This window comes from Oryctolagus cuniculus, chromosome X, assembly GCF_051225735.1.
Source record: "Oryctolagus cuniculus isolate XC-2025 breed Fujian yellow rabbit chromosome X, ASM5122573v1, whole genome shotgun sequence".
In the NCBI taxonomy this organism is placed as follows: domain Eukaryota; kingdom Metazoa; phylum Chordata; class Mammalia; order Lagomorpha; family Leporidae; genus Oryctolagus; species Oryctolagus cuniculus.
The window spans coordinates 5116182-5132023 of record NC_142888.1 but is presented as its reverse complement, the minus strand read 5'-3'; the positions used below and the strand labels follow the sequence as shown (position 1 = coordinate 5132023).

Genomic DNA, 15842 nt, shown 5'->3' with positions numbered 1-15842 from the left:
CTTGCCCTCAGTCTGGAGCAGCAGGCTGTTCTCATCTCCTTCCTTACCCGACTGACTCTGATGCTCCCAGGTCTGCTTGGCATGGACCGTTCCGAGAGAGGTGGGTGTCGCCCAGAAGACCGAGTCGAGGAACTGTAGCCCTGGTACTCCTTCTTCTTCCACCTGCTGTTTTCCTTCAGAGCTCACGTTTCTGTGTTGACTTGCCTAATACCCAGCGTCCCTCTCACTAGACTGTAAGCCTCAAGTCTCGGAGGCAGGCGCTGTGATGTTTATAGGCTGTTACATACCATAGGCTTAGAACACTAGGCCACCTACATGGCGGTTGCTCAGTAAGTACTTACTGAATGGGTTCACAAATGACTGGATAATCTACTGTCAGGAATGCTTCTGGTTGCAGAGGGGCCTCAGTCTAGAGGTGGAAGAGATCCATATCATGAGTGTCTGGGTGCTGCCAGTTAAGGGCTTGGCAGTAGAAGGAGAATCTATTGTATTTTCCTATTGATAGGTAAGCCTATGCCTAGCAGTATCTCAGGCATACATACTCATTGTATGTAGAAAGGAAAATCTAAGTGTGGTATGCAAACGTGATGGCTGGAGCACGCCATGGCCCCAGTGGGGAGTTGCTAACAATGGAGGGCTGCTGAGACTAGATCAGGGTCAGTGGTGATGGCAGTCTTCCTCGTGTGGGATCCTGAAGGTGCACAGAGCACGGGATGCGACACAGGGTCGGCGGAGGGGGTCTCCCCAACCGAGGAAAGGCATTCCTCTTAGTGTCGTTGACTTGCGCATGAGTCATGGTGGGTGATGCTGTAACAGCCCCCACAGTGTCAGCTTCCCTCCACGGAAGTTTCTTCACACTCGGGCAACAGCCCAATGTGAGTGTCTCCTGCTTGGGCAGTCTCTTCCTCAGGTGTTTGCTTGGTGACCCAGACTGTTTCTGTCTTGGGTCTGTGCCCTCTCTCGAATCCTCAGATCCACGATCTGAAAAGGGAGAGCATGGTGAGATTCAATGGGAGGTTTGTGTGCTTTGTCACAGCTTTATCGAGATCTAATTCCTGTACCATACAGTCGACTCAAAAGTGTACAAGTCAGGCCAGCACTTTGGCGTGGTAGGTAAAACTGCCATCTGTGATGCCAGCAGCCCATATAGACCGTGGTTCGAGTCTTGGCCATTTCACTTCCGATCCAGCTTCCTGCTAATTGCTTGGGAAAGCAGCAGAAGATGGCCCAAGTGCTTGGGCTCCTGCTACCCATGTGGGAGACCCAGAAGAAGCTCCTGGCTTTGGCTTGGCCCAGCCCTGGCTGTTGCTGCCATTTGGGGAGTAAACCAGTGGGTGGGAGATCTCTGTCTCTCCTCTCTCTGTAATTCTGACTTTCAAATAAATAAAAGTTTTTAAAAATGTACAATTCCATGGTTCTTAGTGTATTCATGATCATGAATACAATAAATTTAGAACATTTTCATTGCCTCTTCTCCCCAAAAAATGTACCTTACCAACCACCTCCTTCCCAGTTTGTAGTCCCCTCTCCATCAGTAACCAACTACTAGTATGTTTTGACCATACGTTAGTAGTTCCTCCCTTTTCCCTCACCTCACTCTCTAGCCCTAGGAAGCCACGAGTCTTTTTTTGTTTCTGTGGTGGTGCCCATTTGGGACATTCTATATCAGGAGCTCCTGTGATGTGTGTTCTCTTGCATATGGCTTTTTTCACTTGATGTAGTGTTGTAAACATTTATCCATGTTATAGCGTGCATCAGTACTTCATCCCCTGTTACTGCTGAATGACACGCCACTGTATGGATAGACTGCACTTTTACCGATCCATCAGTTGATGGAAACTTGGGTGCTTTCCACATTTTGACTGCCAGGGCCCAAGTGACAAAGGCCTAAGTGACTAGCCCAGGATTGAGAGGAGTAGTGTGACAATAACCAGAACCTAGCTTGGTATGATTCTCAGTCCAGTGTTGTATTTTTTTTAAAAGATTTATTTATTTATTTATTTGAAAGGTAGAATTACAGAAAGAGAAGGTGAGGCAGAGAGAGAGTCTTCCATTTGCTGATTCAGTCTCCAATTGACCACAGTGGCTGGAGCTGAGCTGATCCGAAGCCAGGAGCCAGGAGCTTCTCCCAGGTCTCCCATGCGGGTTCAGGGGCCCAAGGACCTGGCCCATCTTCTACTGCTTTCCCAGGCCACAGCAGAGAGCTGGACTGGAAGTGGAGCAGTCAAGACTCAAACTGGCACCCATTTGGGATGCCAGCACTGCAGGCAGTGGCTTTACCAACTATGCCACAGTGCCGGCCCCTGTGTTTTATTTTTATTCTGTGCATTTGGTTGTGTAAATAATGTTTACTTTTTTGCTTGAAAAAAAATGGAGACATTTAAAACAATTGTGCCTCTGAACTGTATTCTCTGATAGCACTTATATTCCAAAAATGACTTGTCAGGTCAGTTTGGTGTCTGCCCTGTGGTCCTGCTCAGTTGGGCATTCATTCACCACACAGCCATAGAGCACCCGCCACGTGCCAGATCCAGTCCTGTGCCGTGGAACACCGCAGTAAATAGACTTGGCAAGAAAAACTCTGCCCTGTTGGAGCTTACATTCTGAAATGGAAGGGAGACAACATGAAATAAGCAAAGTGATTAGACTAGGTTATGGTAATAGGACCAGTGGGATGGGAAGGTTGTCATTTTAAGTTTGGTGCTCAGAGAAGACTTCACTTGACAGTGATGTGGGGAAAGTACTGGAAAGAGGCAAAGGAGCTGTGTCAGTGGATGGGACAACAATCCAGACCGGGAGATCAGCATGCGGAACGGCAAAGAGGCACCATTGCTGTGGTGTAGCAGGTTAAGCCATTATCTACAGTGCCGGCATCCCATATGGGCACCGGTTCAAGTCCTGACTACTATACTTATGATCTAGCTCCCTGCTACTGTGCCTGGGAAAGCAGCGGAGAGCAGCCCAGATGCTTGGGCCCTTGTACCCGCATGGGAGATCCAGAAGAAGCTCAGCCCCACCCTGGTTGTTGTAGCCATTCGGGGAGTGAACCAGCAGATGGAAGATTCTCTCGCTCTCTTTCAAATAAATAAATGTTTTTTAAAATAGCTAAGAGGTTTGTATAGCTTGAGCAGAGGAGATAATGGGTTGGCGGTGTGGTGAATGGTTAGAGAACTAGAAGCCAGATCTTGTAGAGCCTTGTGGACCATTGAAATGATCAGTGTGTGTTCAAAGATGGGAGCCACTGGAGAGTTTTGAGTAGAAGAATGCCATGATCTGAGTTCCTTTGTAACAGCATCACTCTGACTTCTGAGTGGCGAATAGTTTCTAGGGGGCATTAAGGGTAGAAGCAACAAATGGTGCTGGTTTGGATCAGCAGGGTAACAGTAGGAGTCATGAGGAACAGGCCAGCTTTGGAAATGGTTTGAAATCCACCAGCATCTGCAGATTGAATAAGGGGTGTTAGAAGAATCAAGTGTGATTTCCAAGATTTTGGTCTAAATAACAGGATTGGTTATGAAGCAAGAGGGGAAGGCTATCTGCTAAGAACAGATTTAATGGGAAGATCAGGAATTTGTTTTTGATTTTTTTTTTGCTATGTTAAATTAGATGCGAAGTAGACAGCTAGGGAGGCCTGTACTGAAGATAAAGATGTGGGTGTCATGAGAATATAGATGATTTGAAAAATGATGGCGTTGGATGATATCACCAAAGGATCTAGCATAGTTACTAGTCTCGAGGAAAAAGACCGAGGGTTGTGCTGAAGGACACTCTGGTGCTAAGAGGTCAGAGAGATGGCTAGGAACCAGAAAGACAGGTAGGAAAATCAGGCAAGCATGATGTCCTGCAGATCAACTGAGGAAGATAGTCCCAGGAGGAGGGAGTGCACACACAGGTCAAATGCATGTGTATAGGACTAGGGCTGAGAATGCATCATGGATTTAGCAAGTGATGCAGACCCACTGAATTGGAATGCGCGGGATAAGCAGCACGGAGGTCGTGGTCTTACCTGCAGAGATCGGCATTTAACTGGTCTGCTGTGCAGCCTAGACCCCAGGGTTTTAAAGCTCCCAGATGATTCTAACATACAGCCAGTGTTGAGACCCACTGTCACAGTTTTCCTCCTCTTTATTATGAAATAGTCTTATTGCCAGAAACAGATGTTACTGGCTGATTAAACATGGAAGCTTTTATCTGTAGGCCTGTGGTTGGATGCCTTGGGATCTGAAAATGATAAGCAGATCAGAAAGCTGATTAGTAACCACTAAAGGGATTAGCGATGTAACACCTGTCTTTAAGAGGCTGTTAAGCTGAAAATCTCTTTGCTTTTTCATTTTTTTCAAATGCTTGATTTTTGTTCGGTTATACTCAAAAGGCCTTTTGTTTTGAGAAAAGAGGGTAAGTTTAAAGTTAATGAAGCAATTTTAAGAGAAATCTTAATGTGACTGGTCCCCAAAAAATGACCCACAGAGAAGCCAATTTGAAATCACACCAGTAATTCAGCATTTAAGTACATTCTTTTCAGACTCTTGAATATTTCACACCTCAGAGGTTGGCTAATAATGGGTATATAAATTTTGTACTTCATTAAAGTCTTAGTCTTTTTTACTTCTCTCTGTAGACATTAGGAATTATTTAAATGCTTTAGTAAATTTGAGTTATATTGGTGTCTGTTGGCTTTTAAAGATTAAAAGGTGTCCTGGGTGGGTTGAGGTATAAAAAAAAAATCCAGTTTGTAAACTGGCTAAATTGGATTCTGTATGGAGGAGGAAAGATCAAAAATACTGGAATAGGACAAAAGTAGAAAATGGAAAAAACTCCGAGTCAAATTAGAGGCTTGCTTTTTGCAGGCTTGCAGAAGATCGCTAAGCATCTAGGTGATCTCTTCTCAGCCCAGGCTGAGTTCCTTAACAGAGTGAGCCGAATGCCTCACAGTATCCACTGTATGAATGAATGAATCCCTGTCATCCCTCTAGAATGGGGTTATCCGTGGACCATCCTTGGGAGAATTGAGAAAGTCCTCACTGAAATAATCAAATAATGTTCTGGCAGGCTTAATTCCATCGTAGAACTCCAGTCAAGAAAGGCTGTTTTAGCAGGGCTGGCACTGTGATGCAGCGGGTTAAGCCTCCACCTGCAGTGCTGGCATCCCATATGGGTACCAGTTTGAGTCCCGGCTGCTCCTTTTCTGATCCAGCTCTCTGCTATGGCCTGGGAAAGCAGTGGAAGATGGCTCAAGTCCTTGGGCCCCTGCACCCATGTGGGGGACCCACAAGAAGCTCTTGGTTTTGGTCTGGCCCTGCCCTGGCCATTGTGGCCGTTTGGGGAGTGAACCAGCAGATGGAAAATCTCCTCTCTCTCTGTCTCTCCCTTTTTCTCTGTAACTCGGACTTTCAAATGAATAAATACATCTTTTTTTTAAAAAAAAAAAAAAGGCTGTTTCAAGTACTAATCAGTCTTTTTTTTTTTTTAAGATTTATTTTGTTTATTTGAAAGACAGTTACAGAGAGAGGTAGAGACAGAGGTCTTCAATCTGCTGGTTCACTCCCCAGATGGCCACAATGGCCAGAGCTGCGCCAATCTGAAGCCAGGAGCCAGGAGCTTCTTCGGGGTCTCCCACGTGGGTAAAGGGGCTCATGCACTTGGGTCATCCTCTACTGCTTTCCCAGGTCATAGCAGAGAGCTATATTGGAAGAAGAGCAGCCGGGACTAGAACCGATGCCCATATGAGATGCCGGTGCTTCAAGCCAGGGCTTTAACCCACTGCACCACAGCACTGACCCCAGTACTAATCTTTCTTTTGAGATACATGAATGTGTCCCCAGGAAAGAAAGTGTAAAAGGGCACCTTGTAAAAATGATTCAGAAATTAAGAATAATCTCTTTATGTATTTATTAGAGTAGTTATCAATAAAATATACACGTGACTACCTTGTACAAGAGTGCTTCAAAAAGCTTGTGGAAATGTAATTAAAAATGTTTATTTTGGTGCAGAAAATTTTTTAAGTCCACGCATAATTTTTTCATAACGTGAATTTTCCATGAACTTTTTGAAGACTCCTTGTGTAAATCCCAGTGTTGATTTTCTGGATGCTTTAATATTTGTCCTCTCAGGCTTTTGTCTATGTACATAATGCTCAAATCTTTGCCGTTGTTTGAAATTGTTTCCAGGGGGTTTGCTTGAGTCATAATCCAGACAAAGTATATACATTTGCATTTGGGTGACATGACTTTTTAAAGAAAATGTTTATTTTTTGAAAGGCAGAGTTACAGAGAGAGAGACAGAGAGAGAGATATCGTCCATCCACTGGTTCACTCCCAAAATGGCTGCAACAGCTGGCACTGTGCCAGATTGAAGCCGGGAACCTGGAACTCTATCCAGTTTTCCCACATGGGTTGGCAGGGGCCCAATCACTTGGGCTGTTCTCCACTGCTTTCCTGCTTTTCCAGGCACATTAGCAGCGAGCTGGATGGGAAGTGGAGCAGCCAGGACCAGAACCAGCACTCATAGGATGCCAGCATCGCAGGTGGAGGCTTAACCTGCTGTGCCACAATGCCACGCCTTGGCTGATATGACTCTTAAAGCTTATTATTTTTTTGCTCTTGTCTGATTTTTTTCCTTATGATTTATTTGTCAAAGGTGGGGTCGTTTAGAGAGTGAGTGTAGTTGTATGAGACTGGTGTGCAGCTTCAGCAGCTGTTACATTGGAACCTGGAAAATGAAATATCGAGAATAGTTTTTCTGCTGAAGGCCAGCAACACTGGACTCGGTCAGTCAGCAGAACGAACGTGCACGCACTCCTCTATGTAGGCTCCGACGTTCACGCTGTCCCGATGTGTCTTTCGCAGGAGAAATGACCCAGGTGACCGCGCGAGGGCTCTTCAGGTGATGCTGCAGGTTCTACAGAGCTGTGACTGCCCAGCACCCGACATGTTCTGCTTGTGTGGGAGGATCTACAAGGACATCTTCCTGGATTCGGACTGCAGGGATTTAAGCAGCCGAGACTGCGCCATTGAGTGGTAAACCTTTAGTCTGTCCAGAGCGCACACCTCCTGCTAAAGGCCAGAATTACAAGGACCCAGATCTTTTCCTTGTGTGTATGTGGGTGCCTGTCTACTGGCAGTGCAAAGCACATAGGCAGTAAGCGTGTTCTGGGAGCTTCTGGATTCCCTTTTCTGGGAGAAAATCAGTAGAAAAGCCTGCTCCTTCGGATCACACTCTTCCCATTGAGTTCACTTGTTTATGGAGCAAGGAGGAGGCTCAGCATGCTCCTTGTCAGCCACCCTTCCAGACTCTGCTTGACTGCCAGCCGTGCATGATGTTCATTTATTCTTTGATTCCACACGTGTGTACTGAGGGCTTCCTGTGGTGGCATAGATATGACAGGCCTGAATCCCTGCCCTCAGGTATCTAGCATTGCCGGCAAGGGAAGCCAGACCACTAAAGTAAGGGAGATGGGATGGCAGCAGCTGGTGAGGGCTAGGGCAGATGTTAAGCAGGGAGGGGAAAAAGGAAGGTGGGGAGGGCAGTCTCCAACTTTGAACAGGTGGACGGTGAAGGTCACTTATGACGTGCAGGTCATTGAGGGAGTGAGCCTTGCAGCTCACTACTGAGAATGAGTTCAGGCAGAGGGATGGTAAGAGCAAGGGCCCTGTGGAAGAGAAAGGCTGGATGTGCTGGTGGAGAAGAGTAAGTAGAGGGGCAAGCACCATGAAGCCAGAGAAGGGGAAAAGACCCTTCTACTCTGAGTGCAAAGGAGTAGCCCTGGAAGGGTCTGAGCAGAGGAGTGACGGGATATGAGAGGAATACGCTCACTGCTGTGCGAAGAAGAGTAGGTATACCAGCTATCGCTTGCTGCATAACAATGCCAAAAGGTAGTGCCTTCACACAGCGAGAGAGGATTGTGCATGCTTCTGTGGGTTTGCCAGGCTATCCCTCTGTTGCTTTACCTGGGCTCACTCTTTTTGTAAAAGAAAAAAGATTTATTTATTTATTTGAAAGGCAGAGTTATGCAGAGGCAGAGAGAGAGTGTGAGAGAGAGGTCTTCCATTGCTGGTTCACTCCCCAAATGGGCTCCACAAATGGAGCTGGGTTGATCCAAAGCCAGGAGCTTATTCTAGGTCTTCCACGTGGTGGCAGGGACCCAAGCACTTAGGCCATCTTTCGCTGCTTTCCCAGGCACATTCGCAGGAAGCCAGATCAGAAGTGGAGCAGCCGGAACTCGAACCAGTGTCAATAGGGGATTCCGGCACTGCAGGCAGCAGCTTTACCCACTACACCACAGTGCCGGTCCCTCTTGGGCTCACTCTTAAAGCAGGCGAGGATCAGGCAGGGATGGAAAATCTACAATGGTCTCCCACACGTATGGCAGCTGGTTTGGCTGTTGGGGCACCCCTCAGTTTTCCACCATGTTCTAATCCTGGTAGACCAGCTCTCTGATTGGTAAGCTCCATTCTAAGTGAATGCTTAGGCTTAGGCTCATAAACTCCCACGAGGTTACTTCTGCCATATGCAGAGGTGGGAGTAATGGCAAAGTGCACTGCCCATAGGCTTTCGTATTGGGATGGATGGAATTCATGGTCATGAAACAATCCACCTGAGGGGCAAGGGCAGTAGCGGGGAACAGTTGGCCATTTGCAGTACAAGAGTTATCCCTTGATATTCATAGGGGATCGATTCCAGGACTCACTGTGAACACCAAAATCCATGGATGCTCAAATCCCTTGTATAAAATGACACAGCATTTACATATAATGTATGCAGTCTTCCCATTAACTTTTTTTTTTTAAGATTTACTTATTTTACTTGAAAGAGTTAGAGAAGGAGAGGCAGAGAAAGAGGAGCCTCCTCTGGGTCTCCCACGTGGGTGCAGGGGCCCAAGCACTTGGGCCATCTTCTACTGCTTTCCCAGGCCATAGCAGAGAGCCAGATTGGAAGTGGAGCAGCTGGGACTCAAACCAGCACCCATATGGGATCCTGGAACTGCAGGCAGCAGCTTTAGCCGCTATGCCACAGTGCTCTCCCATTTACTTTAAATCACCTTTAGATTATTTAAAATACCTAATACAATGTAAATTCTATATAAATACGTGTTATACTGTATTCTTTAGGAAATAATGATAAGAAAATATCTGTATGTGTTCAGTACAAACGCAATTATCTTTAAAAATATTTTCAACCCGCGGGGCCAGTGTTTGGTCTAGTGGTCAAAATACAAGTTTCGTGTGCCTGTATCTCACCTTGGAGTGCCTGGATTCGATTCCTGACTCTAGCTTCCTGCTAATGCACACACTGGGAGGCACTGGTATTGGCTCAAGTAATTGAGTTCCTGCCACCCACGTAAGAGGCCTCGATTGAGCTGCTGGCTCCAGTCTTTAGCCTGACCCACTCCCAGCCTTTGTAGGCACTGGGGGAGTGAACCAGCATATAGGAACTCACTCTTTGTCTCTCTGCTTGTCAAAAAAATATATTTTCCATCCATGCTTGGTTGAATCTGAAGATGTGGAACCTGTGGGCGTAGAAGGCCAGTATATTTCAGGGGGAGCTGATGATGGCTTGAACCAGGGTGGTGGTGATGAAAATGATGAATGGTTGTAGTCTGGATTTATTTTGAAGGGGGAACCAACAGCTCACATCACCCATTTCCATCGTAAGAACCTCGGCATTGCTGCTCTGCGCTCATTTCATTCCAGCTGCTTCCTTACACCCTCTTCTCTTTCCGTGCGTGCGGAAGGCTCTGTCTTTGCCTTCTCTCCATTCCCACATACACGTCTCTGACAATCCTCCCAGCCACCAAACCTTGGGACCCTTAGCTGGAGATTGCCACCCCAACATTAGCCTCAGCTGGGTCCACATCGCCCCCTCTTTGCCCATCAGTTCCACCTCAGGATGGAGATGACATTTAAGACTCAACATGTTTCTTCTTCACAGGGTGTAGCTTCCGATACTGCCATCTGACTATCACTTTTTTTTAACAAAAGGTTTACACTTTTAGTTAATGTTCGCTTCCCATCACTCTCTCTCCTCCCCAGACGATCAGTTCCCGTTTCATCCCTCACTCCTTGACAATCCTTTCCCATCACCAGCACCCCCAGTCATTGCCAAGTTTAATTTTTTTGGCCAGGTGGGCTCCCTGCTTGGTATCTCTTCAGCGCATCCTCCCCTAAAGCTCAGAAGCCCACCACAACTCCCTGTTCCACGTAAATATAACTTTACACTCTGAGATCGCCGTTCTCGGTGCTTGAAAAGTTTTCTCAGAACCACCCACCTCTAGTCCCTTTTCTCACTACCTGGTGTGTGTCCAACTAAACTGAAGTTGCTTAGCCACTCCGCAGATCCCGTCTGCTCCTGCCATCTTCTGTGGCAGGGTCCCCATTCCAGATCACTGCTCTCGTGACACACGGATCACATTTCTTAGTCTTCTGAGAAGGGTGTGTTGGCTCCGGGTAAAACTTTGGAGGTCATCTGACCCAAGCCCTTCAAGTGCAGAGGTGGGGCGTTTTGTTGAGGGAAGTGTGGTCCTCCTCATAGTCCTCCTTAAGGAAGAGAAAGAAATGTAATTATTTTTGGAAAGAAAATGTATAAAAAAGAAAAAAGTGGGGAGTGAAAATGGCACTGTCAGCCTCTTGGTGTAAAAGCAGTGTTCCCGTTTTGTATCTTCCTCCTTATCCTGCTGGAGCAGTTCCCTGCCTCTTCCTCACTGTTCTTGCAGCTGTTTGGGATGCCGGGTTCTAGCATTACTACTTCAGCTGTGAGAAAATGATTCTGAGTTGTGATGTCAGCAAACAAATGACTTGTAGAGAAATAGCCTATGGTTAATGCCACTTCTATGTAATAGAAAACACTATAAAACTTGTCTAACTTTTTAGAATGAAGTTTGAACATCAAATTATGATTGCCTTTAGGGGATAGGATTAGATATTTTAAGTTTCTTTTCTATGCTTGAATATATTTCCCTATTTTATGAGATCATTTTGGCTTTCCTAAGAAAAATATAAACTTTATGAAGAAAACTTAGAACTCACTTAGTGAAAATTACTCTGTTGCTATTATGAAATTTTAAGAAAGATTTTCAAGATGAGGGGAAGAATCCTGGAAAATAGAGTAGTAAGGGTTTTCATGAGTAGATTGGTTTGTGACACTATGTGCATATTTTGTATTTTTTTTTTTTGTTTAACAGGCAGAGTTAGAGACAGAGAGAAAGGTCTTCCTTCCGTTGGTTCACCCTCCAATGGCCGCCGCGGCCGGCGCATCACGCTGATCTGAAGCCAGGAGCCAGGTGTTTCTCCTGGTCTCCCATGCGGGTGCAGGGCCCAAGGACTTGGGCCATCCTCCACTGTACTCCTGGGCCACAGCAGAGAGCTGGACTGGAAGAGGAGCAACCAGGACAGAATCCAGCGCCCCAACCGGGACTAGAACCTGGGGTGCTGGTGCCGCAGGCAGAGGATTAGCCTAGTGAGCCGTGGCGCCGGCCTATTTTTATTATTTTTTGAAGATTTATTTGGTTGAGAGAGAGAGAGAGAGAGGTCTTCCATCCACTGGTTCACTCCCCAAATGGCCACAACGGCCAGAGCTGTGTTGATCTGAAGCCAGGAGCCAGGAGCTTCTTCCAGGTCTCCCATGCGGGTGCAGGGGCCCAAGGACTTGGGCTATCCTCCACTGCATTCCCGTGCCGCAGCAGAGAGCTGGATTGGGAGTGGAGCAGCCGGGACTTGAACCGGTGCCCACTTGGGGTGCTGGCACTGCTAAGCTTCAACGCCGGCCCCCACATTTTTTATTCTAATATAAGGTGATATAATAGTAATTTGATGGTTCTGTAATTACAGGTATCGCAAAGGATTTGAACTCCAGTCATCTCTTTATTCTGGAATTAACCTTGCAGTGTTGCTGTTGGTTGCTGGCCAAAAATTTGAAACTTCCATGGAACTACGGAAAATAGGTAACCCTATTTATTCTTGTAGATGGTGATGCTTTGGTTATACAAGGTTAGCAGTAAAGATTATACTCAAATAACTAAGATTGTATTTCAAAAGGAATAATCAGATAGTTTCTGAGATAGCAGCTGAAATAAATGCCTGCTTGTCCTCTCTAAAGGTTTGCATGATATGACAAAGTAGGAAGATTTTTCATGACTTTATCTAAAATTCAACTTCTTTAGGTGTCAGGCTGAACAGTTTGTTGGGAAGAAAAGGGAGTTTGGAGAAAATGAGCAATTACTGGGATGTGGGTCAGTTCTTCACTGTCAGCATGTTGGCCACTGATGTCAACAAGGCCATCCAGGCAGCTGAGCGGTTGTTCCGAATGAAGCCTCCAGTCTGGTGAGTTGGATGTGTGTGTTTGTCATCACTCATCTCATCTGACCTTGCTCTGAAATGCCTCCCCCAGAAGAAAAGTCAGAAATGCAAATGACAATAATTTCTCTGATTTCTTCATTAAGGCCAAGTTAAGGCAGACGTAAGAGCTCTGAGGGCTCACTTGGTTTTAATTGAAGGGAAGGACAGATACTTGCACACACAGAATACACCTCTGCTTGCTATATCCCTGACATTAGATTTGTAATCCTGTTTCTTCAGGTTGTCTAGGTCATCAAGAGCAAAACAGTCCTTGGTACCAGAACACATTATACATTTGTGAGAAAACATACAGTAGAGCTGACAGACAGACAGACAGACACACACACACACACACACACCAGGAAAGGTGCACTTCTCACAAATGAAAACTGTAACTAAAAACCAATAATACAACATGGCAATGAAATGGTGGGATAGCTGCAGCCCTAGGTTAGCTCATTATACAACCATTTCAGTGTGCAAAGAACAGGAATTATTTGAAGACATGGAAGTGTGTCCCTGGTTTGTGGACTAAGAAAAGCCAATTACAGGATCTGCTTTTCTGTATCAGTGGTTCTGAGGCTTTATCATGCATCGGAGTCAGCTGTGTTGATTGCAATGCAGATTGCAGAGCCTGCCCTTAGCAATTCCGGCTCCCTGAGTTTGGAGGAGAACCTGAGAATTGGCATTTACAAATGAGTAACTGCAGCTGCTGTGCCACACTTTGAGAACCAGTAGTCTATATGATCTCATTTTAACTAAGAATGTTTAGTATGTAACTCACAGGGAACCGTCTGGGAGGGGTGGACAGGGTCTGACTTCCCCATAGACATGAAATGAAGCTCCATTAGAATTGTGATGGCTATAGTCTCATAATAGATACTTGTAGATAGATATTTGTATAATGAATCAATAATGAATGAGGAATTGTCTCCAAAATATTGATAATGGTTATCTCAGGAAGATAGTTTTATAAGAAGTTTTTATTCTGTGTTTTTCCTTATCTCTTTTTTATTTTTCACAAATGCACATGGATTACTTGTATGATTTTTTGAAAGTTACTTTTAATGATCTGTGCTCATCTGCCCCAGTTCAGTGGGCCAGTCTGGATTCCCAGGAGTAGGAATCTCTTCACCTATACCTAGTTTGACCTCATTTCTTCCTAGTGTGATGGAGTTTAAATTTGGCCCCCAACCCATATCATTCTTTTGAAAGTTCTCTGAAGCCGAGAGAACCCTGAGCCAGGTTGGGCCTCCAGGTCTCGTGGAGTGACTGTTAGTGGAGTGCTCATCTTAAAGTGTCACTGGTGCATCTGAGCCAGGGAGAGGAGACCTCAAGGTCGGATGTATTCGCATTGTATCAGCAACCAGGCTGACTTGGGATGTGTAATCTGTTGTGGAGGGTCCCTAAGACCACTCTTGAGTTCATGACTTGCTTGAAGAACTCAGAGTTCATAAAAGCTATTATATCTGTTGTTATGGTTTATTACAATGAAAGCATAGAGATTAAAACCAACAAAAGCAAGAGGCGCATAGGGCGGAGTCCGGGGAATCCCCGAGCCTCCAGTTGGTCTCTCACAGTGGAGTCATATGGACAATGTGTAGCTCTCCCAGCAATGATGTAGGACAACATGCACGAGGTATTGGCAGCCAGGGAAGGTTACTGAGCCTTGCTGTTCAGGATTTTAACTGGGAGTGGATCTTGTAGGCCTGGAGTGCTCATATAGCTGGTCTTAGTGCCTCAGTTTCCAGCCTCTTCAGAAGTCAAAGTGACACAGCATCACCCAAAGCCCCCATCATGTCTAATAAAGGATACGTAGCCCAAGGCCCGAGGTAAACAAAGGCACTCTTAGTAGGCCGGGTATCCCAAGGGCTTAGAGGTGATCTCCCATTAGGCAGGCCCCGGCCAGACCTTTCTTTGAATGTGTAGAGTTGGACAGCCCAGGCTTGAGTACCCAAGCACGGCAGTGCTTCCCAGACTCAAAGCAAATACTATAATGCTTTCAGAGGACCCATCCTCATTCGGTACCAGGGAGGACATGACCACTACTGCCTGGTGTCTATGTTTCAAAGAGTTCAATTTACCTGCAGACAGCAAAGATGCACTTAGAGTGAAGAGTTCATCAAAATCTACCTGGCCATGTTCTGAGATTTTTAAAAAATGAAAATGAGTTTCCGATTAGTGATTGCCATGGCTAAAGGGGAAGTGGAAACTGGAGAGAAGTAGGTGTGACTAGCAGGGTGCCATATGGGGTCCTTGTGGTGATGGAAATGTTCTCTGTCTTGACTGTGTGTATGTCAACAACCTTGTTGTGATGTTGTACTCCAGTTTTGCAAGATGTTACCTTGGGGGGAAACAGGATGGAGAACATAGATGGATTCTATGTATGTTATTTCTGATAATTCAACATAAATATAAAATTACCTCAAAGTTTAATTTTAAAGATGAGTTATAAATTTTATGGTTTTTAATTGCTTGGAATGTCAAGCTACTTCCTCTTGTTAGATGCTTTCCAGTCTCTTCTTTCAGCCCAATGTGCGTAAAAAGCTGTGCTGTACGATTTTGTTTGACTGAGTTCTTTTGCTTACTATGTGGATTCTATTAATTGGTTATGTGACTGTGGAATTAGGTTTGTGAAGCACTTGTGACAGAATTAGGAAGTTTTTTATAGCAAGTAGGATTGCATTCAGTTTGTTTGGGAGTCTAATTTCTCGGTGTTTGTGACTTTGCCAGGTACCTACGATCATTGGTTCAGAACTTGTTCCTCATTCAGCGCTTCAGGAAACCCATTTTTCAACATTCACCCCGATCTGAGCGGCTTAACTTCTGGTTAGAGATCATTTTTCAGGCAACAAACGACGTTTCTGTTGGACTCAGATTTCCAGTAAGATATGCTAATTTCACTACTTTATGATCCCAAAGGTGTTGATGGTATCTGATCATCAAGTACCTTGAAAGGAAGAAAGCTGCAATATGACTTAAAATACAAGAGTAGCCGTCAGTCCCGTGTGGAATTGGGAAGTGATAGATGGACTGACTGAAAGGTGTTGGCCATACCCCTGTGACTGCGTCCTCAAGGGACGCTGAGCAGTGTCTGGAGGCATTTGGGGGCAAGACTGGCATCTAGTCAGCACTGACCAGAGATGCTGCTCAGCCACTTGGAGTGCACAGGACAGCCCCTACATGTCCTCCACGCCCTAGTGCCGCAGGAGAGAACCCTGCTGTGGGATAAAGGTAGTCCTCACCGTGAACACTTAGAGTGCAGAGCTATTTCCTGTGAAGGTTTGGCTGCCTCCAGTGCTGCTAACTAATATGTCAAACTTCATTGAAAAAGCTAAAGTGCAGAGGTTTCTGTTTCAGTTGTATGCCCATTTGATAAAGAGTCCTAAGAGACATACCTCAGTGTCCTGGAAATTGGGCTTCGACTGATTGTGGTTGATATTCATGCAGTGAGATTGTGTGAACGTGCAGTTCTCAAGAATTTCATTACACATCTAACAGAAGGTTGACTTG

The 15842-nt window shown here is 45.5% G+C and overlaps 1 protein-coding gene across 3 annotated transcripts in view; it reads left to right on the top strand.

Moving 5' to 3' along the window:
- Nucleotides 1-15842, top strand: part of MAP3K15 (mitogen-activated protein kinase kinase kinase 15) — a 119239-nt gene that overhangs the window by 64543 nt on the left and 38854 nt on the right. For all 3 annotated transcript variants that reach the window (XM_089323796.1, XM_089323795.1, XM_089323794.1), the window contains exons 7-10: nt 6846-7016; nt 11823-11935; nt 12155-12314; nt 15063-15213. In XM_089323796.1, the coding sequence (XP_089179922.1) occupies nt 6846-7016; nt 11823-11935; nt 12155-12314; nt 15063-15213 (595 nt within the window). The remainder of the gene's footprint in view (nt 1-6845; nt 7017-11822; nt 11936-12154; nt 12315-15062; nt 15214-15842) is intronic.